Source organism: Onychomys torridus, chromosome 19 (genome assembly GCF_903995425.1).
Source record: "Onychomys torridus chromosome 19, mOncTor1.1, whole genome shotgun sequence".
NCBI classification, from domain to species: Eukaryota; Metazoa; Chordata; class Mammalia; order Rodentia; family Cricetidae; genus Onychomys; species Onychomys torridus.
In genome coordinates this window covers 30,381,786-30,403,708 of record NC_050461.1, presented here as the reverse complement: position 1 = coordinate 30,403,708, position 21,923 = coordinate 30,381,786, and the positions used below count along the sequence as shown (strand labels likewise).

The 21,923-nt window shown below is 41.8% G+C and overlaps 1 protein-coding gene across 1 annotated transcript in view; it reads right to left on the bottom strand.

Moving 5' to 3' along the window:
* The window catches only part of Enpp3 (ectonucleotide pyrophosphatase/phosphodiesterase 3), a 73,757-nt gene that overhangs the window by 48,127 nt on the left and 3,707 nt on the right, over window positions 1-21,923 (bottom strand). The window contains exons 2-6 of the mRNA XM_036169066.1: window positions 20,996-21,071; window positions 16,726-16,848; window positions 15,156-15,281; window positions 10,700-10,760; window positions 5,204-5,301 (exon numbers count right to left, since the gene is read on the bottom strand). Coding sequence (XP_036024959.1) covers window positions 5,204-5,301; window positions 10,700-10,760; window positions 15,156-15,281; window positions 16,726-16,848; window positions 20,996-21,071 — 484 coding nt within the window. The remainder of the gene's footprint in view (window positions 1-5,203; window positions 5,302-10,699; window positions 10,761-15,155; window positions 15,282-16,725; window positions 16,849-20,995; window positions 21,072-21,923) is intronic.

The following is a 21,923-nucleotide window of genomic DNA, read 5'->3' as shown; positions in this document are numbered from 1 at the left end:
GGAGTTCAAACCAGCAAGAGCTTGAGGTGGCTGGTTTCATTGTACCCGGAGTTGATAAACAGAGAGCAGTGAATACTTGTGCTTGGCTTGGTTTTTTGTTGTTGTTTGTTTGGTAGGTTGGTAGGTTGGTTGGTTTGTTTTTTTGTTTTCTTTTGTTTTTTTGTTTTCTTTTTCTTTTTCTTTTTTTTTTTTCTTTTTTTTTTTTTTTTTTTTTATGCTTCAGTCCAGGATTCTATCTCAGAGAATGGAACTGTCCCTTTTGTGTAAGTCTTCCGACATCAGTTCACCTGATCAAGAGAAGCCCCACAAGCATGCCTAAAGACCCATCTCCCAGATGGTTCTAAATCTCATCAAGATGACAACGGAGATTAATCATCAGGACTTGCCTTTGTAGCACTAAATAGGAACCAGTCTGCTTGCCTGGAAGCCAATGAGATCAAAGATAATGGATGCATCTAGAAAAACAATTAGCAAGCTGCCTCTCCCTTATCACAAGGAAAATGGACACAGAATATAGGATTCCAACTTATTTTTCTGGGGTCACAGAGAGTTAGAGGAATGCCTGGTGATGACAAAATTGTGTTTTGGTCTTGCTTGTTTTGATGATATCTGGTATATAAATTTTGGTATTTGCGCATCCCCTAAGAACAAAGAAATAAGTTGAACCTAAGGAGGTTTGAAAGGCCTGTATGATCAGGCTAATTGGTAAGTTTCTCTTATACAAGTCCAATAGACCATGACTAAGAGAAGTGACTGCCTCATGTAATTATAGACATGAATACAGTCTATAATTAGTAAATAAAAACAATAAGGAAATAAGTTCAAAACAAAGGAACAAGACAAATTTTCAGAAGCTGACCTTAATGAAGCAGCAAAGTAAGATTTGTCTAACAGATAGTTACAAATAGCTACTGCAAGGATACTCAGTATTGATACATGTACAAAGCCAGAATTTCATAAAAGACATACACAGTACTCAAATTTACCAAAGGATGCCATAACTTCACTGAAAATTTCACTAGAAGACTACAGATTCAGGCCAGATCAAGAAGAAATGGCCAGAAAACTTAAGATTTCACTGAAAATTATCCATACAGAGAACAAAATTTAAAAGTAATGACAAAGAGAATATAAAGAGAAAGTGTCTTATAATATACCATTAAGAGGACCAATATACATACCACGGGATTTCCAGAAGAGGAAGAGAAAGAGAAGGAGCTAAAAGGTTTATGCAAAGAAATAAAGGCTGACACACCCATATCTGGGAAAGGGGATTTATATTCAATTCCAGAACACCTACAGAAACCCAGAGGACAGGAACCTAAAAGACCATACCAACATACATTACAATAAAATGATCAAAAGATAGATAAACAAATTGACAGCATCAGAAGAGAAGTGGCTTAGCACTCCCAGGGAACCTCTGTAGGTCTGTAAGTAGATTTTTTTTCCCCAGAAGAAAATCAGAAGTGAGAAGAATAATGAATTCAAAGTGCTAAAGGAAAAAAGAGTAAAACCCTACCAAATAAGAGCAAGATAAAGAAAAGAAGAAGTGAGAGAAGGAAGAAGAGAGAGAGAGAGAGAGAGAGAGATTGATTTCAGGACAGAACTGAGTTCATTAGCATTAGACTTTCCTTGAAAAGGATGCTGAGATGAAATCACATAAGAAGGTAAAAAAGCATGGGCAGAGGTAAACAGACAAATACAGAAGAATATGTTAATTCTATGCAAGGAGTAGGTAAGTCACATTTATTTCCAACATAAAAGGTACAAGATAAATATTATAATAACTGTAACTAAATGGTACGATGATGGATATGCAATATGCATAGGTATAAATTGTGACATACATTGTATGTTGAGGGAAAAGTATGGAGTTTTGCACATAATTAAGTTTGTTATTGTGAAATAGGTGACTGTAATAGGATATAAAAAAAATGTGTAAATTGCCATGGTAACCACAAAGAAAATATGTACAGAAACTATACAAAACAAAATGAAAAAAATCAAAGCAGATGTTAAAATTAAGAACAAAAGAGGAAAAAAGGAACAGAAGAACTAATGTCAGGCAGAAAGCAATGAGTAAAATGGAAACAAGGACTCTTTCCATATCAGTAATTATATGAAATGTATACACCCAATAAAAGATGGAAAGTGGCCGACTGTATTAAAAAAAAAACAAACAAGTGTATGTTAACTAGGAAACTCAGTTTGGCTTAAGAGCATGGACAGAATGGAAAAAGGTATCAAATTGTGCACCAGTACATACACAATTTGTTGTGTAAAATGAGTGCCTTTTAGAGGCACTCTGTAAACTCTGGGCTCACAGACAACACTGTCTCGTACACTTAGGATGGTAGATCTAGAGCCAAGTGTTCTTATCAAAATACAGCAGAAGGCAGAGGGCAAATGGCCTGCTGCAGAGAACTGAAGGGACTTCCTGTTTGTAAATGCCAACCTTGCCAACTTGAATCCCCAAAGAATTCAACAAAAGGAACCTGCTGGATTTTTACCATCTACTTACTAGATACTTGTAGGCTTATTTTAGCCTCAGTTTCCCACCTAACCTTTCCAGAAGGGCAGCTTCCAACCCATGCCAGATCCAGTCCATTTCATTGGAAAAGTCCCGAGTCTTGTCTCTAGCCATTCTGTGTCTACAGCCTTTCAAGCTTATCTGAAATAATGCCATAAGCCCATCACAGTATGAGTCTGGGAGCCAAATCCTCATCCATTTAGTAGTCATTGATATGACTCACTGCTGTGTGGTTTGAGTTCATGCTCAATTTCTAGGAGCATTGTAGTTCAACCTCAGCAGCCTGATGAGACGCTAAGGAGGGGGACCTGGACTTCCCTAAGAGGGATGCCTACTTCACCTCAAGGATACCATAATGTTGACCCTATTTCATAATATCTGCTCTTAATCCACGGATTAGTTAGTTTTGTGTCAGTGTAACTAACCATAACCTGGATAAGCAACAAGAAAAGCAGGATTTAGTCTGGCTTCTTATGTTTCCAGAGGATTCAGTGTTCAGAATGCACAAGAATGTGTACTGAGGAAATTCTCTTTTCTCCTGTCAAGCAGGAAGTGGCAAGGGAGAGGCAAAAAGAAGCCAGGAACAGTACTCCAAGGACCCGCTGACTTAATTCTTCCAGCTAGGCTCCAAACATTTTGCAAAAGTTTCCAAACATCTTGCAATAAAGCCACCAGCTGATACCCAAGTATTTAAAACACCAGCCTGTGAGGGAAGGGTATTTCAGATCCAAATAATAATACTCCAGTTCCCTAGAAACTAACAAGGAGGTAGTTGTATTGGCAGACTTAAGAAGTAAGATCTTGATGCATTGGCTACCAACATGGACTAAATACATAACTAAATGTATTCTTTAAAGCAGAAACCAGAAAAGGCTCTGGTTGAAATATTTGTTAATGCCATTTCCAGTTGTCAGTGGGGTGAGAAAATCAACTAACTCCACTTGAAAACAGATTCAGTTCAGCCGTCTACTAAATTCCCTTCTGAAGACAGGATTTCATATCCATGTTACCAAGTAAACTTAGAGAATGAGGTAAAAACTTCGAGGTGTGAGTTAACTTCCCAGACCCTAGTAGCTCTGCACTTGGGAAATTCTCAGTCTCTTTGCCAAAGATCTGTCTGAATGAGGGGATGCTGAAGGCATTCGGCAGCTGTGTTGCAGAGAGAAGCAGGCTGCCTTCCCAGGTCATCTTGGCATGAGACTAACTGAAGAAGTCATCAGATCTTGTCTTTTCATTGTACTAGCAAGGAAACTGAGGCTCAGAAAATTCAATTCCCTTATTTGGGCTCAAAGAGCCATTCCTAATAACTTGAAGAAAAATCAAAACAAGAAACCGATCGAATTGTGACTGTATTTGAGAATTTTGGAGATAGTAGAGAGTCTGGGGAAACAGAAACGAAAGACCAGAATTGCAGAGTAGTGGTTGCTATGAGCCCCGGAATTTGCTCTCAGGCTGTGACCTCAGGCACTCAGATTTTGCTTATTATTATTGTGCTGAGTTTCATGAAGGCCAAGTGCCCCAACTCAGAAGCATAGTGCTGTGATAATAAAAAGTGTTTGTATCATAACTTGAAACTCTGCAGTGAGCTGACAGCAATCCTAACTGCTAGGAAAAGACCATCGTACAAACAAACCAGGGCTGCAGGGAGGAAGTGAAGCTGCCTAAGGTCTCTTAGCAGTGAGTGGAGGAGCTGGTTCCTAGGCTCCAGATACCAGAAGTGGAGATGGAGCCTGAACATGGGAGGCTATAGTGAAGTATTAGTAGATGCCAGATCTACCCAGCAACCCAGGCTCCTTCAGGCTCTTGTCTTCCCAAGTCACAGCCATCTTGCTGAGATTCGGAACCCAGTTCTGTCAGATGTCACATTTGAGTTAGTATACATAACAGATTTCCGTAGTTCAGAATTACCTTCAAACATGGACCACGCCAAAATAAACAAAATGCTGAGCATGCTACTTCAGAAAAAAGGCAAGGAGAACTAACAAGTAGGAAAATCCCCAGTGAAAATAGATAGACCAGGAGGCTAAATCATTGATGTGGTGATGTATTGTGTCCCCCAATACACTGTACCCCCCAATAAAATTTATCTGATGATCAGAGGAAAAAGCCAGCCACTGTAAATAAACATAGAAGTCAGTCAATGGTAGCACATGCCTTTAATCCTATCACTTGGGAGGCAGGGATCTGTCTGGATTTCTGTGAGTTCAAGGCCACAGTGGGAACAGCAGAGCCAGGCATGGCGGATGATACACGCCTTTAATCCCAGCACTAACCATTGAAGTCTGGATGTCTGCACAGACAGACAGGAAGTGACAGCGCTGGGCAGGAAGAGGAAGTAGTGTAGCTGAGTTGAGAGAGCAAATGAGGAAGCAAAGCAGAAAGGCATGTGTGCTTATACAGGAAGTAGCTTTCTTTGGAGACTGAGGTGTTGGTGAGGTGAGGTTAGCTTATGGCTTTTCCTATTTCTCTGATCTCTGAGGTTTCGATCTCTATATGTGGCTCCACATTTTTATTTAATAAGACCATTTAGCAATTTGTCTACATATTGAGATCTTCAGAGGACCAGGGGCTAAGCCAAACCACCAAATCTATCAGAGGGAAAGTCCTCCTTCAGCGATAAGTTGAGTGGGTTTCTTTGTCATTTACACTCAGTTGGCTGTCAGGACTTACTCAGTTTGTTGATATTCGGCATGAGAGTACTCCACGTTTGTAAATATTCAGCTCTAAAGCCGTCCATGGAAAACAAGATAACTGGTGGCAGGTCAAACCTGAAAATGGAAAACAGAAACTTTATCCATGACCTTGGCACTACTTACCATTCGCTACATTAGAAAACACTTAATAAATAAATAAGGAAATGGTTCTGGGTCAAGCAGCAGTCTCTGAATTTCAACCACCTTTTGGACATTCCCCTGACATAAATTTGGTAACTAGTTCATGATGTGTTTCTTACTTTAAAGCTTCATTTTTTTTTTTTTACTTTGTGCTCGTATCTTAGGATATTAACATGTATTTTAAAGGTCTTCTAGACCTGTATTTAATATAAAATGACCAACAGCAATTTGGGAGTTACAGCTATAAACTGTATTTTTAAAATTTGTTGCTTATCTTCACTTGTTGACTCTGGCTTGCATGATATGCATGTTTGTGTGTGACAGATGCATACCTTCATGAATTTGTAATAGCCAAGCTCGGTCACAAAACCATCACTGAGATCAAGAAACAGAACATGAATAATACAGCAGAAGCTGCCCAGATTCTTCCCCCATTCCTGACCTCAGCAAACCCCATCTCCAAGCAGGATGAGCAGTATCTTGACTTTTGGGAACAATTGTTCCTAGTTCGATACTGAATTTATATATAAATTGAATTACATAGTATGTATTGTAGTGACTATACTATCTTTTGCTTGGCATTCATCATATTTGAAATAAATCTATCTTGTGGCTTAAAATTATAAGTCATCCCTTGTAACATTTGTTTAGTTTCCAGTGTATGAATGAATCACAACTCATTCTTTCCTCTGTTGACAGGCATTTGGGTATATTTCAAAGTGGGTTTTTCACGAATAGCAACTATGAACACAGTAGATTTGTTTTTCATTATAGTGCTTGAAAAGTGGATATGATACCAGGCATGGTGGCACGTGCCTTTAATGCCAGAACTTGGCAGAGGGATTTCTGAGTTCAAAGCCAGCCTATAAAGTGAGTTCCAGGACAGCCAAGAGTTTAGAAGAGAAATTCTGTCTTAAACAAAACAAAACAAACAAACAAAAAAGAGGAAAATAAGTATGGAAAAGTTATACATTCCATTGCTTTTAACAAAAATGTACTTTTTAGAGAAATTTGGTCAGAGTAAATCCTTAAAATTCTAATAAATTACCCCAATGTGACTGAAAACAAAGTCTGAATGTTGGTGCTAGGTAAAATAACAAAATGGCTTCCACTTCCTCACTGTGACTGAGTAAAGCTAAAAACATTACCAGTAGAGTAACATCACTTTCATATTGTAGAAGACACCATGAAGGGGATCTAGAAAACCAGTTTGCTTGGTTGCTTAGAATACTTATTTATTTATTTATTGCAAGTAATTAACAGATTTTTGAGTAAGACATTGTGCTAGATGCTGAGTCTAAAGGCATAATGGAGTCATAGGAAATGAAATTGGGAGGTAGCTTGCCATGGCCAGGAGCTGATGATCAGCAGAGTCAAGCACACAGAAGGACACCAGGTTAAGTCTCTATAAGGTAAGAACAGGCTTTCTAGGAAGTGCGTCTGCTAAATGATCAATAGAAATTACACAACAAGAGAATGGGTCTAATGTCCAAACAGGGCAGTGCCCTGCACACGTGCCCAGAGAGAGCTGATAACTATAAACACATGTTTGAGTCTCAAAAACAATGTGGGAAGCCAGAAGAACCAAATATTAGAGGATCTACAGCAAGATTCCATACAGCATGATTCCATTGATGAGCAAGTCTAAATAAACCAGGGCTCACTGGAAAAAGAATTCTGAAGCCTTAGAGAGCAGAGACTGGGAAGGGACATGAGGCATCTCATTGGGGTGGTCAAACTATTCTGGGTCTTATATGTGTTCTGACTGCTAGTTACTGAGGCTTGTGAGTTTCCAAGTTTTATTGTATCATATGCTTAAAATAGGAGCATATATGAAGAATATCTTGATTTATAAATAAAAATGAAAAAAATAGGACCATTTGAACTTCAATATGCAGAAAATGCATTTAAAAAAAAAAAAAGGTGTCGGTGGCGCACACCTTCAATCCCAGCACTCGGGGACAGAGGCAGCCAGATCTCTGTGAGTTCAAAGCCAGCCTGATCTACAGAGCAAGTTCCAGGACAACCAGGGCTACACAGAGAAACCCTGTCTTGAAAAACACACATGCAAAAATAGGGGCTAGAGAGGTGGCTCAGCAGTTAAGAGTCCATACTACCCTTCAGAGGGTCTGCATTCAGTTTCCCTGCATCCACATCAGATGATTGACAAGTAATTGCAGCTGCAGGAAATCCAATATCATCCTCCTGCTTTTGTAGCCATGGCACTTACACACATGCATCTGCTGCACACAGACACACAACTCATCCATGTGATTACAAATTAAAAATAATTTTGGGTTTTTTTTTTTTTTTTGGTTTTTGTTGTTGTTGTTGTTGTTTTTGAGACAGGGTTTCTCTGTGTAGCTTTTAGGAGCCTGTCCTGGAACTCACTTTGTAGACCAGGCTGGTCCCGTACTCACAGAGATCCACCTGCCTCTGCCTCCCGAGTGCTGGGATAAAAGGTATGCACCAACACCGCCTGGCCTAAAAATAAATATTTTCTAAAAGTAAAATGGCATGGTGCAACTTGTATTAGAAAATATCCGGACAGCTGTGGGTGCTGGGCACCAAACTTGGGTGTTCTAACAGGGCAGTGAGCACTATTGACCACTGAGCCATCTCTCCAGCCCCATGGTGTTAATATCCAGCTTCATGGATAAAGCTCAGAGAAGTGCCTGGTGAAAAACCCCACCGGGCAAAACCAGTGCTCAAGCTTTGTTGTCCATCCTTGCTGTTTTTCCAGAGGCTGCTGAAGAGGGCAGGTAAATCTAAGAATAGGCACAAGCCAAATAGCGTGACAGAGATCCAGACATGTTATCTCTCAATGAGGGTTTCCCTAAATTTAATCATGAGAAGGGAGAAGAGGTGGGGGATTAATCGGAGTTACACAGCCAAAGCAAACGGATGACTTGTCCTTCTGAATGTAGGGGAAGGGGTTGTTATGTTGGTAGACAAACATGCTATGCCTCTCAAATCGTCTTCTAAATTGCTACTTTTGTGTTGTTTATAGATCAGTACTGTAATCCGTTTTGGCCAGAGAACCATCTTTCTGCAGTGGTCAGCAGTTAACTCAGAGACTTGTAACTGGTCAAAGTGCTGAGAATACATTTATCAGTGCTTAGTCACAAATGAGATGTCTATGTCACCTTCTCCAAAGCTCAGGGAACATTGTGAAAAAAGAGAGCGATAGGATATAAAAGCCAGATGAGGGTTGGGGATTTAGCTCAGTGGTAGAGTGCTTACCTAGCAAGTGCAAGGTCCTGGGTTGGATCCCCAGCTCAAAAAAAAAAAAAAAAAAAGCCAGATAAGGGTGTGTGTGTAATGCTGACTTCCAGACATGACAATTGCAATCTCACAGCATCCATGATTACCTTCACAAAATCCCCACATGACTGGGCCTATCAACACCCTGGATGGAAGGGGAGGGGCTCACGGGGCCTCATTCCTTCCCTGGGGATATATGCAGATAATGGTTGATAGGGAAGGAGAGACATTTTTCTTGAGTGATGTAGCCAGGAGTGAAGCACTCAGGTTCTTGTAAACCAGCTCCCACCCACACCCTTACAAACATCCCTTATCAAACTCACTGGCTCACCAAGGGACACACAGCAGAACTGAGAGAGGGTTGGGGGCGGCGCTAGTTGGGAAGAACAGAGGGATGAACAGGAGTGGAAGAGACAAGAGGGGTAAAGGGGTGAACACTGAGGGGGGCCCTGCAGGTGTCCAGGCAGGGACGCAAACCTCAAAGAGGTGAGAATGAAAACTCACTTCAGATTGACTTTATCAACTTGTGTCAGACTTGGGGAGTCTGATGCCAGGTGTTTGTTGTCTGCATATTTAAAACACAGTGCAATTTGGAAAAAAAAAAAAAGTTTCCAGGTAACAATGATTCCAATTCCAGGTACACAATAAGCTTAAACTGTAAGTACGTGGGATGGGGATTTAGCTCAGTGGTAGAGCACTTGCCTAGCAAGAGCAAGGCCCTGGGTTCGGTCCTCAGCTCTGGCCAAAAAAAAAAAACAAAAAAAAACAAAACAAAACAAAACACCAGATAGCTCCCTCCCTGAGGTTTCCAATAAACTGGGCTGTGGTGGCACATGCCTTTTAATCCCAGCACTCAGGAGGCAGAGCCAGGCGGATCTCTGTGGGTTCGAGGCCAGCCTGGGCTACAGAGTGAGTTCCAGGAAAGGTGCAAAGCTACACAGAGAAACCCTGTCTCAAAAAACAAAAAGAAAAGAAAATGTCAAAGTGGAATCCATTATTATGGACAATTAATATATTTAATAAACATTAAATATAATTAAGTTTTTATAAACCTAATTTAGATCCTATCCTTGTCTCCTCCATAGTTCTGTGGTGTTTGTGTACATATAAATTCAGACTACCCTGCTCTCTTCTCTGGACCAGTGAAGACTTTCCACCTTCTATCTAATTTTTCTGCTAAAAGTTGTAGATTCTTACCCAAGATCCTGGTCTTTTCAGGATCGTATAAATCAACTCAGACCACTTATTTCCGAGATCTCCATCTCAAGAGCTTGTGATTTTATATGGTACAGTTTTTTAAAGAAAGACAGCATCCCTCTATGTTGTTCCAACTGGCTCCAACTCCTTGGCTCAAGTGAGCCTCCTGCCTCAGTTTCCCTAGTAACCAGGACTTCTGGTGCTGGCATGCCAGGCTTCCTCTATAAATTTTTTAATGATGCAATTTTAAAATGCTGATTCTTCATAAAGCCAGGTATTCCTTCCATCTTTTGCCACCCCACTGCCATCCCTAACCCCTGGGCCCAGAAAAGTGAGGGCAAGGAACAGAGGAGGGAAGGGAAATTCACTCTGAGGGGGAGGTGACAAGGGGCGTGTCTTTCGGCATCACCAAAGTCCTGGGAGAAATGGCCATACACACGGGAAGAGAGGCATGATGGGCAGACATCACTTGAAGGTCCTCCTGTCACTGTAAGCCTTTCTTCCCCATGACTCCCTTCCCCTACCCTCATTTGGAAGATACTTTGATTGTAAAGACGTTAATTGACTGGTAACGAGGGAAGTAAATCTAGTCTAAATTCCAATCTTGCCCATAGGATGCTGGGAATGTGGGTGTATGCCAACAAATATGCTTAAGTTATTGTGGGGCATGAATATAATAATACACAGAAGTAATTTGTCAACAGCAGAGCAAATAAATGTCTGTTGAGTGTGAATCCACAAGGAGTCCAAACTTCTGTTAATGATCATATTGTGAGAGGGGAGTTTGGAAATTCTACTTGGCCTCTCCCTATGGCTTCGTGTGCCCATTAGTTATTAAAGGATGGTGAAGTCTCGTGCCATTCCTGCTTACCCTTCCGGACACTGGAACTCCTGGGATGTGGCACAGGCATCTGTCACCCATGGGGTCTCTCCTGCAAAGCAGATCGCATTGTTTAAGGCATCTGTGCCACACACAAACAAAAAGAAGCAGGGATTCTCTGGGTGTGTCTTCTCTAGCTGCTTAACTGTTATCTCTTGGATGACTAACTTCTTCCAGGACACAGTATGCGCTATCTCATGTGGCGACAGGGGCCGTGGCCTCTAAAGACTGGAGATTAGTAATCTATACCACTGAGTGCCAGGAAGGGAAGCCACTCCATCCAGAAAAACAAAGGGGAGTCCTTAAGTGGAAAGAATATTTCTTCATTAATGGGTTTGTTTTTCTCACACCCCACCTGAAGGATATTTTTACAATGGCCATAATCATAATAAGAGTTTTAATAAATACTGACACAAAACCTAAAGAAGAGAGGAAGAAAACCATGAAGAAAAGAAGTAGCTCACTGGAATGATTGGTCTCAGATGGAAAATACTGAAAAATCTTAACAAAAGTTTGCTGCATGGGGTTGGGGATTTAGCTTAGCGGTAGAGCACTTGCTTAGCAATCGCAAGGCCCTGGGCTCGATCCTCAGCTCCAAATTTTTAAAAAAATTTAAAAAAAGAAAGAAAAAGTTTGCTGCATTAATGTTTCCCTTTATAGAACATTCCAGCTAACTAACAAAACAGAAATGACAGAAGACCCATGTGACCCTGTGCAACTCCTCATGACACCTCCCGTAGAAGATACAAGCCGACACAATGTACAAAATGTGGTTTGCAATAAATCAATAAATAGCAGAGTTTCCACAGTGCTCTAGCTCTAACTACTGAATTTCTGGAAATATATGGAGTGATAAATTACTTAAGTCACAAAGCATTCAAATAGCAAAAACCTAGACTAGGAAACTCTTTAAAACAAATGACCTCATTTCTCCAGTATATAAAATGTCAGAGGCACAAAAAAGAGGAAGTATCGGTTTTTGTTTGTTTGCTTGTTTTTTTTGTTTTGTTTTTGTTTTTGTTTTTTTTTTACAAAACTTGAAATATGCCAGTCACTTGCAAAAGCAAGCACCTATTTGAATTTTATTTCAATATTTTAAAACACTATTATGAAACAGAGTAAATTTTAAACATAGATTAGATATTTGACGAATAGAAGCAATTACATTTATCGGTAATGTTATAATGTTATTAAATCTTTATCTTTTTTAGACATATACTGAAAATATACTAGAGTGGTGATGCTAATACCAGCTTTGAAATAATCTAAAATTTTGAGAGGGAGTAATAGACAGAGGGAGACAGACAGAGATCACCAAAAAATGATGTGTATCCTTTGGTTTTAAAAAATTAAAATAAAGGAAATATAAGGCTGGAGAGCTGGCTCAGCAGTTAAGAGCACGAGCTGCTCTTTCAGAGGACCTGGGTTCAATTCCCAGACACACATGGAGGTTCACACCATCTTTAACTTGGATCTCAGAAGATCTGACACCTTCTTCTTCATTCCACCGAAAACAGGCACAGACTTGGTTTACAGACATACATGAGGAAAATACTCACACACATAACACTCTTTAGAAAGAAATAGAAAAGGGAACACAAGATTTGGAGATATGCAGATCATGGTGCTAGACTCCATGCTAATGTCACACTGGAAATCATCTAAAAGACTAGTCTATGCATCACTCAGTTACCTAGATGAATATGAATCTTTATCTAGGTTATTCCTTTTACAACTCATAAATTAACTACAATTAACTAATAGAAAACCAGTAAAATATACAAAGATGAATTCTTACATAATAGCATAATAGCAAATAAATACCATATTGCCCCATAAGAGAACAAATAATTTCAACCCCGCCAGAGGCCACAATTTCAGTGACTGTATTTCAGCACTCTTCCTATCCTTTACATGCTCTTCTCTCTGAAGCAAGTTTAAAATCCAGTTGCTTATCTTGCTGAGTCACCAAACTCTTCCTCACTCACTCTGCATTTATCTGCAAGTCATGCTACCTTTATAAAAGTTATGCTTTGTCAGCATGAGATGGGATTGGCCATGAAATGGTAAGTGCTGAAGACAGGTGGTGGACAGACATGAGGAAAACACTGGAAGACTCTCTACCTCTACTAAATAGAAATTAACCTGCCGGGCTGTGGTGGCACACGCCTTTAATCCCAGCACTCAGGAGGCAGAGGTAAGCAGATCTCTGTGAGTTCAAGGCCAGCCTGGTCTACAGAGTGAGTTCCAGTACAGGCTCCAAAGCTACACAGAGAAAGTATGTCTCAAAAAACAAACAAGCAAACAAAAAATTAGCCGTAATTTTTAAAGTTTTCTGAATTTGCCAAAATATAAAAGCCATGAGTAGGTTCTTGCCCCAAACTTATTCTGATTCTCTTCAAACTACTCTCTGAAGCTGTTTATTTAAATATAAAAAAAAAATTATGACTTTACAGTGAGAAAGCACTAAATTTAATTTGAAAATAAACAGGCAATTAGCCCTACCAGACTAAAGATTGTGTATAAGACTAAACTTCCACACTGCTTATAACAAGCTCCCATAAGTCAAGCAAGGAACTCAGATGAAAATTTTACATGATCTCAGCACAAAGCCTGCAGATAAAATATTAAAGTCACAAAATTGGGACAAGAGAAGGGAGACTAAAAGGACAGGAAAAATTACAGTCAGTGAAACTAGAAAACTAGGCCATACTTGCTTTTCCAAATACTCAGAAAAAAAAATTATGACTCAATATTCACTAGTAAGTATTTGAAAACTCTTACCATTTCAAGCAATTTTTCAGTAATGCTGGTTTTGATTATTTTTAATTATTTCTCATATAAAATGACTCATATATCAATACAAAACATACTTTCTATTCTTGACTAGAGTGAGTAATGTTTCTAAGACCGTTAAGAATCACCCAAATGAAGAATAAAATGCTAATGTGCTAGAAGGGGGTCCCAAGACTCACATCCACAGTGTACAGTCACGGAAAAGTCATAAATAAGGAATTAAGCAGGGCCCAGGGCATGCCCCCATCTCCTGTGTTAAAAGTGCAGCAGTTGCAAATACATCCTAGTCACAAAAAAGCAGACTACGCCTCTTGGACCCTGCCTTGCCCTAGTAGTCACTGCTGACCAATAAGCTCAGACATGGGCCAGTAGGGACTGAACACTCTACCTGCTGAAATTCTTTGTTTGCACAACAGGTCTAGATGGGAACTTCTCTGGCAGCCATGTTTTTTTTCCTGTTTTGCAATTTGTCAGGGCTATAAATCTTATCTGAGTTGAAGAGTTGTTCTAATTTAAAAATCAAAGAAGCCTTGCCTAGAAGTCTGTTCGTCTGGGCTTGTGTGTTAGTTTCTCTGTCTGCTGTTGTCGTCAAATATGGCGACCAAGACAAGTTATAGAAGAAAGAATTGATTTGAACTTAAAGCTCCAGAGGGATATGGATTTGCTGTGACAGGGAGCCTTAGACCCAGGTAGCAAAGCAGCCAGAGCAAAAAGCTGAGCGCTCACATCCTTAACAAAAATTCAAAGCAGAAAAAGAAAACTGGAAGGGATAGGGACTTAAGCTCTGACAGTGCACACACACAGTGATACACTTCTCCAGCAAGGCCACACCTCCTGAGCCTCCCCAAATCGCACCACCAACTGGGAGACCAAGCATTCAAATTCCTGAGACTATGGGGGACATCTCTCATTCAAACCGCCAGAGCTCCTTTCTACCCTTTCTAGGGCATAGCACCCAGCTCTATCAACATTTCCACTCTAATTTCTGTCTCTTGCTTCAAAACATAGAATTCAACTTAATGTCTCTATTTTGTTCAAAAACATTAAGTCAGTAGAGTGTACAATCACGGGAACAGGATCTTCAGTGTGAAGAAGTTTAATGACTGTGTAATGTGCAGTTTTCATAATGCTTCGAGGGTTCTGAAGCATTTGCTTCCAACAATTTCAAATCTCCATGAAGTGAGCTGGAATGGCCAGGAGTCAGATTCCTGCACTAGGACCTTGTATTGGTAAGAATTCCCTAGGGGCTCTTAGTCCTTAGCTCACTTAGGACACGGATCATTCAACATTTGGTTGATAGCTCTGTTATGTAGCCGGCTCAGCACATTTTAATTATGTAATCTGCCACCCAGTGTCTCAAACCACTTGTAAACATGGCGTGGTCACTGGACTGGAAACGCCTTGCTGTTACATGATAATAAGGCTATAAGCTCTTTTATCTGTCTATGAAATAGACTTCCTTCCTAAACCCCATTTCTTCTCACAGTAAACACATTTCATCTTTTCCTGTATGCAGGGTAATAGCTAAATTCTCTCTGTTTCTCTGTCCCTCAGTCTCTCTCCTTAAAAAATCTTTGTAGCTCAGGATAGCCCTGAGAAACTGAGTTCCGGTGAACCCACAGAGGCAAACGCACCAATCCCCTCTGCTTACCCTGGCAAACAGTCTTGTAGTCGGCACAGCAGTCCTTCTTCTGCAAACAGTCATCTGCACAGGAGCAGAGGCTCGTCTCCAGTCTGCTCTCCCCACAACGAAACGAATTGCACGTCCATATTTGAGCTGGAAAAGCACGCAAGTCAGTTCTGAGCACACCAAACAAAGACTACAAATGCCATGCATTCTTCCTGGAGTCATTACAATACAGGCAAACTCCTCATTTACCTGCTTTAATAAATGAAAACACATCACACAAAACAAAAAAGACGCCATGACTCCACTTTTCTCGCTCGGGTAGCAGAGAGAAGTGAGTCTTCATTGGTCGAACTTGGGCTCTGAGCTTTCAGATGTTCTATCTAGACCCTGGTTCTATTCCCTCCCAACTGCAGGAACTGCAAATGGTGAAGCATCATGAGCACTGATGCAATGAGTGTACCCAAGAGCAGCCTTGCCCAGCCTTGTCTAAGGACAGCCAATAAAGAAAGGAAAGTGATAACAGGAGTAATAAGGGGCATCCTACAGTCCGTGGAAACCCAGGTCATTGTGTACCATCTCACTTTCTGCACAGTTACACCTTAACTTCGGTCTAAGTGCCAGCTTCTGTGTTTTGCACTGAGGAGGGGAAATAACAAAAATTAACTTGGTGCAGACACCCAGAAAAGATGCCATGGGTTGAATTGTGCCATCTCTTTCTTTTTCTTTTTTTTTTTTTTTTTTTGGTTTTTTGAGACAGAGTTTCCCTGTGCAGCTTTGCGTCTTTTCCTGGGACTCACTTGGTAGCCCAGGCTGGCCTTGACCTCACAGAGATCTGCCTGGCTCTGTCTCCCGAGTGCTGGGATCAAAGGCGTGCGCCACCACCGCCCCACTGAATTGTGCTGTCTTAAGAGGAGATAATGAAGACCTAATCTCCATTATCTGTGACTATTATCCTACTTGGAAATATGTGCACATCATTTGCCAAGAATCAGGTAAAGGGAAGTCAGAGTGGTAATCCCCAAAGTCAGTATGGTAATCCTCGACGCAAAGGCTGGCTTTTTTCTCTCTCCCTTTTCTCTCCTCTTCTCCCTCTTTCTGTTTTGTTGCTGTTTTCGTTTGAAAACATCTGGCCTCATCTTCACAGAAACCCCTCTTGCTTGGCCTCCTGAGTACTGAGATTACAGGCATGGACCACCATGCCCTGATTTGGTTTACTTGTATAACCGAGGCAAGTTGGAGACGAGGACACACAGAGGAAGGCGATGTGATGAGATGCAGATCACGTGACAGGGGCAGCAGCATTTGAAGCGGTGGTCCTGTCAGTCAAAGAAGGTCAAAGCTTGCCAATGGCCAACCAGACCCCAGAAAAGAGGAACCAAACTCGTCTCCCTCACAGACAGTGCTACCGACATCTAGATCTCGGATTTCTCACCTCCAGACTCCAGAGAAAGGACTTCAGTTTTTGAAGCTACCTAGACTACGGTGCTTTGTTATGGTAACCCTGGAAGCAAACACATGGTGGAAGGTGGTGATGCCAAAATGATGGCAGCCCAACTAACGCGCTAAATGGACAGGTTGTCGAGACCCGTACTTGACTTCACACAGGTGTCTTCGAAGTCCCAGCAGCAGTCCCCTCGGCCCGTACATCCTGAGTCACACCGGCAGCCCTCCAGTCCTCTGTGCGATGAGTCAAAGCATTTTTTCCTGCAGCTGCCTGTCCAATGAAAGGCGAAGGACAGCAACATTGAGAAGTTAGCCAGGGTTTCATCCCTTAGGCGGTGAGAGCACATCGCTGTCCTTAGCACAGGCTGAGACTAGATTGATGATGCTAGGGATCAGTATGACGACGCTGTGCTGAATAAGAGAAATGGGTATATCCAAGCCGCGTACAGAGGCAGGACAAAAGCTAGCAAGGGGCGGGGCGCAGGGTGACTCCACCGAATCTCAGGTAAGGGGCGGGGCTTTCAAAAAATTAGCAAATTAGCCGGGCGGTGGCGGCGCACACCTGTAATCCCAGCACTCGGGAGGCAGAGGCAGGTGGATCTCTGTGAGTTCGAGGCCAGCCTGGGCTACAGAACTAGTACAGGACAGGCTCCAAAGCTACAGGGAAACCCTGTCTCGAACAACCAAATAAAAAAAAATTTTTTAAAAAGGAGCAACTCATATGTGCATTTTAGACGCTCATTCCAGAAAATAAGTGGCAGGTAGAGAGTGAGAGGACAGAAACTCTCATATCCAGAAGGGGATTTTAACCCAAACTAAGGAACAAAAAGAGGAGTGTCTAAAGGAAGGTAACAGCAGTATACACAAAGAAGACACAGACACAATCTAGAAAAAGTAAAGTGCACTCGAAGACGCTTTATATGTAGAATAAAAAAGAGGGATAATTTAAAAATGACTCCTGACATGCAGGGCGGGCAACGTTTCAAACAACATAAGCTCAATTCCCATTGTTCTCAGAATGAAAATCCCAGACCAACCCCTATGGATTCCCTCCTCTACCTGGCTGAACCCAGCATGAGACTGCCTCCCTCCGGTCCGACTAAGCCTAGCTCATGACCTCCCTGTCATCCCTCCAGGGGAGCATGCCAGGCATTCTCCTGGATTAGGCGTTTGCATTTGCTGTTTCTAGCTACCTAGAATGTTCTGCTGGAATACATAGCTGGCTGGTTAGAGGTCACAGTCTGCTATAGCCTGGCAACTTTATCTAAAGTTGCTATTATGGAAACTCCCTCCCTCCCTTCCCAGCAAGGCTTCCGGCTCTCTACCTGCCCTTATCTGAAAAATGTTCCTGGGCCTGGAGGACTGATTTTATCTAAAAGCTGTCTCTAAACCAGATGCCTGATTCATCTTTAGCTTGACCCTTGGCACAAATCTCGGCAGAGAAGACCTGTGTTAGGAGCTCTGCTATAGGACCCTACTGCCACATCCTAAGCCTTGGGATAGGAGCATGCCACTTAATACAAATTAGGGTTTGTCCCCAGGCTCCCCAATCCTATATGTTCCTTATACTCTGGAATAAAATTGAGCTGATTCACCGAAGTCTGTCTCCAGAGGCAGCCGTCCATCTGTGCTCATGAGCCATGGATAAAGCTCTCTGTCACCCTGTCTGCCTGCCTCTTTCCCCTCTCAGACTGGTGGCTGACAGGCCAAGAAGAAAGAGGACCCCCACATTCTTCCTTGGAGAGTATCCCCACTGTTTCACTTCCAAGAGCTTGTAACTCAAACGTTCCTTCACACTCACATCTATTCCCACACACTACTAGCCTGACTTAACGGTTCATTTTCTTTGTTTTGGTCTCACTCATCATTCCCTGGAAAGCCCACCCCCACCCCCCACCCCTACGCTACATGGCTGAAGATGGCCTTCAACTTCTGATCCCCCAGTCTACCTCCCTCTCGGTGCTGAGACCACATCCGGTTTATGTAGTCCTGAGTACCAAATCCTGGGCTTTGTGCATGCTAGGCAAGTACTAGGCCAACTGTATCAACAGGGCTACAACTTCAGCCTAGAAATGGACGCTCTTGAGAGGACCTTTATCTGCTCTCTTCACCTCTATATCTTAATTAGAAAAGCATGGGACAAAAGACAACGTTCAATTTTTAGTGAATAATTCAAAGATATGTGCACACATGACAATAAATATGTAAGAAGACACATACGGTTTTAAAATCCACACAAGGTACAATTGACATTGCAAATGAGGAAGGGTTCCATGGAGCAGAGAATGGTTAAAATTGTGCCTCGTTAGGGTGGAAGGGATTAGGTGATCCCTGGGCTGACTGTGCTAAATGCCAAGGAAGATGGAAAAGAATGAACGATGTGGAAGAAGCCTTGAGTGGGAGAGGAGGAAAGACTGAGATGCTGGTAGGAGAGCCTGAGATGAATAAAGGAGAACCACTCTGGGAAGCCAGCCAGCAGGTATAGGAAGTAAGGAACAGAGGACCGATATGACACAATAGGGATTTTGTTCAGAGATTAGTAGCTGCCTCTTGCAGTCAACTTGTGCAATTTGGAGGATAAAATAGCCAAGGAATGATGCCCATTTCTATGCATCAACACCGGTGACACGGCTTGCTGACATTCACTCCAGCCAGCAACAGCCGTACCTCTCTGAGACACAGCAGTCCAGTGACCACAAGACGGCAGGAATTTTGGAGCTAATAGGCGCTTTTTTTTTTTTTAATCTCTGCTGTGTTCCTGTGTTGCATGAAAGAACTGCATGTAAATTCTTAAATAACAGCAGAGCTGGAGAATTGTCAATCAACTTCCCCCAAGAGCCTCCCTAATGAAGAGGTGCTAAGATTTTTCTCAGTGGAGCGGAATGGAGTATATTAGTCACATTGAAAGGGGCATCAGATGAGTTAAAAAACAGACTTGTATTTCACCTTAGTGAAAACACCAACACAAGCCGGGCGGTGGTGGCGCACTTGGGATCCCAGCACTCAAGAGGCAGAGGCAGGTGGATCTCCGTGAGTTCAAGGCCAGCCTGGACTACAGAGCTAGTCCAGGACAGGCTCCAAAGCTACACAGAGAAACCCTGTCTCGGGAAAAAAACAAACAAACAAAAAAAAAAACAAACCACCAACACTATCTACTAAAAAATATAGGAGATTGGCCAGTAGGATGGCTCAAGAACTCAAGAAGTTAAGAAGTTTCTCACACGAGCCAGATGATCAGTTCTGAGAACCCCAGAATGAGTGAGAGAACAAACTCCCCAGATTCTTGTCTTCTGCTCTCCACACATGTGCTGCGTGCACGCACACGCGCGTACACACACACACACACCACACTCATATCATGCACATATGCGTGATAAAAAAATTACAGAAAATGCTGATATCACCACTTATAAATGGTATATTTGCTATTTGAATCAATAGGATAAAAACAAAGGAAATATGATTTTATAGTTAGATGCATATATCTCCTATTTTTCTTTGCTTCTTTTTTTTTGCGATTTTCTTTGCTTCTTACAAGAAAAAAAGAAGTTTTTTTTTTTTTTTTTTTTTTCCAGAGCCTAGGACTGAACCCAGGGTATTGCGCTTGCTAGGCAAGCGCTTTACCACTGAGCTAAATCCCCAACAAATGAAGCTTTTATTATGTTCTACTTTTGAAGAATTTAGTATTGATTAACCACATCATGGGGTATGAAAGATATGACAATACTAACATGCTGTCAAGGCACAGAGGAGGCAGACAGCGTAACAAAGACTTTGGAAGGTCAAGAGGCTGATACAGTGAAAGTCAAAAGGCTGAAGTGAGCAGAGGTCAAGGGGCTGGCCACAGTGGAGGTCAAGAAGCAGACACAGGCCGGGGGAGGGGGAGGGTGTGGTGACGCATGCCTGTAATCCCAACACTCGGGAGGCAGAGGCAGGTGGATCTCTGTGAGTTCGAGGCCAGCCTGGGCTACAGAGCGAGATCCAGGACAGGCACCAAAGCTACAGAGAAACCCTGTCTTGAAAAATCAAAAAACAAAACAAGCAAAAAAAAGTAGCAGACACAGAGGAGGTCAAGAGGTTGGCCACAGCGGAGGTCAAGAGACTGGGAATACTTTTCCGATATTTATAATGACAATAGGATGTCTCCAATTAGTTACTTTGTTTTCCATTTTGTAGGCGAGGGTGAAAGAGTAAAGATCAGTGAAGACAATGAATAAGGTTGATTATGAGGGAGGTGTGGGGAGGGGAGTGGGGGATGGGAGAGAGGGAAGGGAGGGGAGTGGGGGCAGGGATGGCAAACAGATCTGGGGAAAGACAAGTCTGAATGAATTAAAGACAGAAGAATGAAGAGACTGTTTATCTTGTTTGTTTGCTTTTGCCTTTTTTTTTTTTTTTTTCAAAAACACTGGGGAACATACCTTGCTGTTCAGGTTTCCTGAGCCCAAGTCCCAGGCCTAATCCGAGCGACACAATCACCAGCAAAGCAAGAAGAACCTATTACAAAAAGAAGAAGAGGTCATCTCTATGTTGTTTTTTTTTTTTTAAAACATAGACAAAAGGCCAGACGAATACCTTTCCTTCATAGGTCAACATGAAGTGCATGGGGCTTACAAAATCTGCTATATGATTACAAAAGATACCAGATGCAACAATGATGACAACGTGGTATTTTACTCAATATCTGATAAAAAAGAGATTTGGAAAAAATTACTTATTTTTATTTGTATCTGCTTTTGAAAGAAGTTCTTCTGTGTAGCCCAGGCTCTTTGTGTAGCCAAGGACGACGGTAAACTGATCACCCTGCCCCCTACAGGTGGGATTACAGGTTTGTGCCTCTACTGGTGCCTACTTTATGTAGGGCTGGAGATCAATCCCAGGACTCCATGCATGCTAGACAAGGACTCTAGTAACTAAGACACATCCTAATCCCAAGAGAAAATGTTTTGTACACCAATAACTACAGATGTCCAAATTCAAACCCTTTTGTAATTCAAATACGAAAGCAGAAATTCAAACCACAGGAGCGATTTACCCCCCCCAACCCCCCCCCCCACACACACACACCCCACACCTTGCTGTTTATCTCAGTAGCTTTTTCCTTGGAGAAAATTTGGAGGAAATGATTCCAGCATCCAGCAGAACTGTGAAATCCTTAAGTGCTTCATTGTTCATTAGTCACATCTTTTGTTCTGTCCCAGAGGACCAGGGAAATAACACGGGTCAGCACACAGCATACCGGTGATTAACTGGAAGGGTCTGCTGTGCTCTGCAGTCCATCCACACAGCCGATACAATTTGGAAGCTTCTGGACCACAGACTGTTTAGGTCATTGTGATAACTATTGTG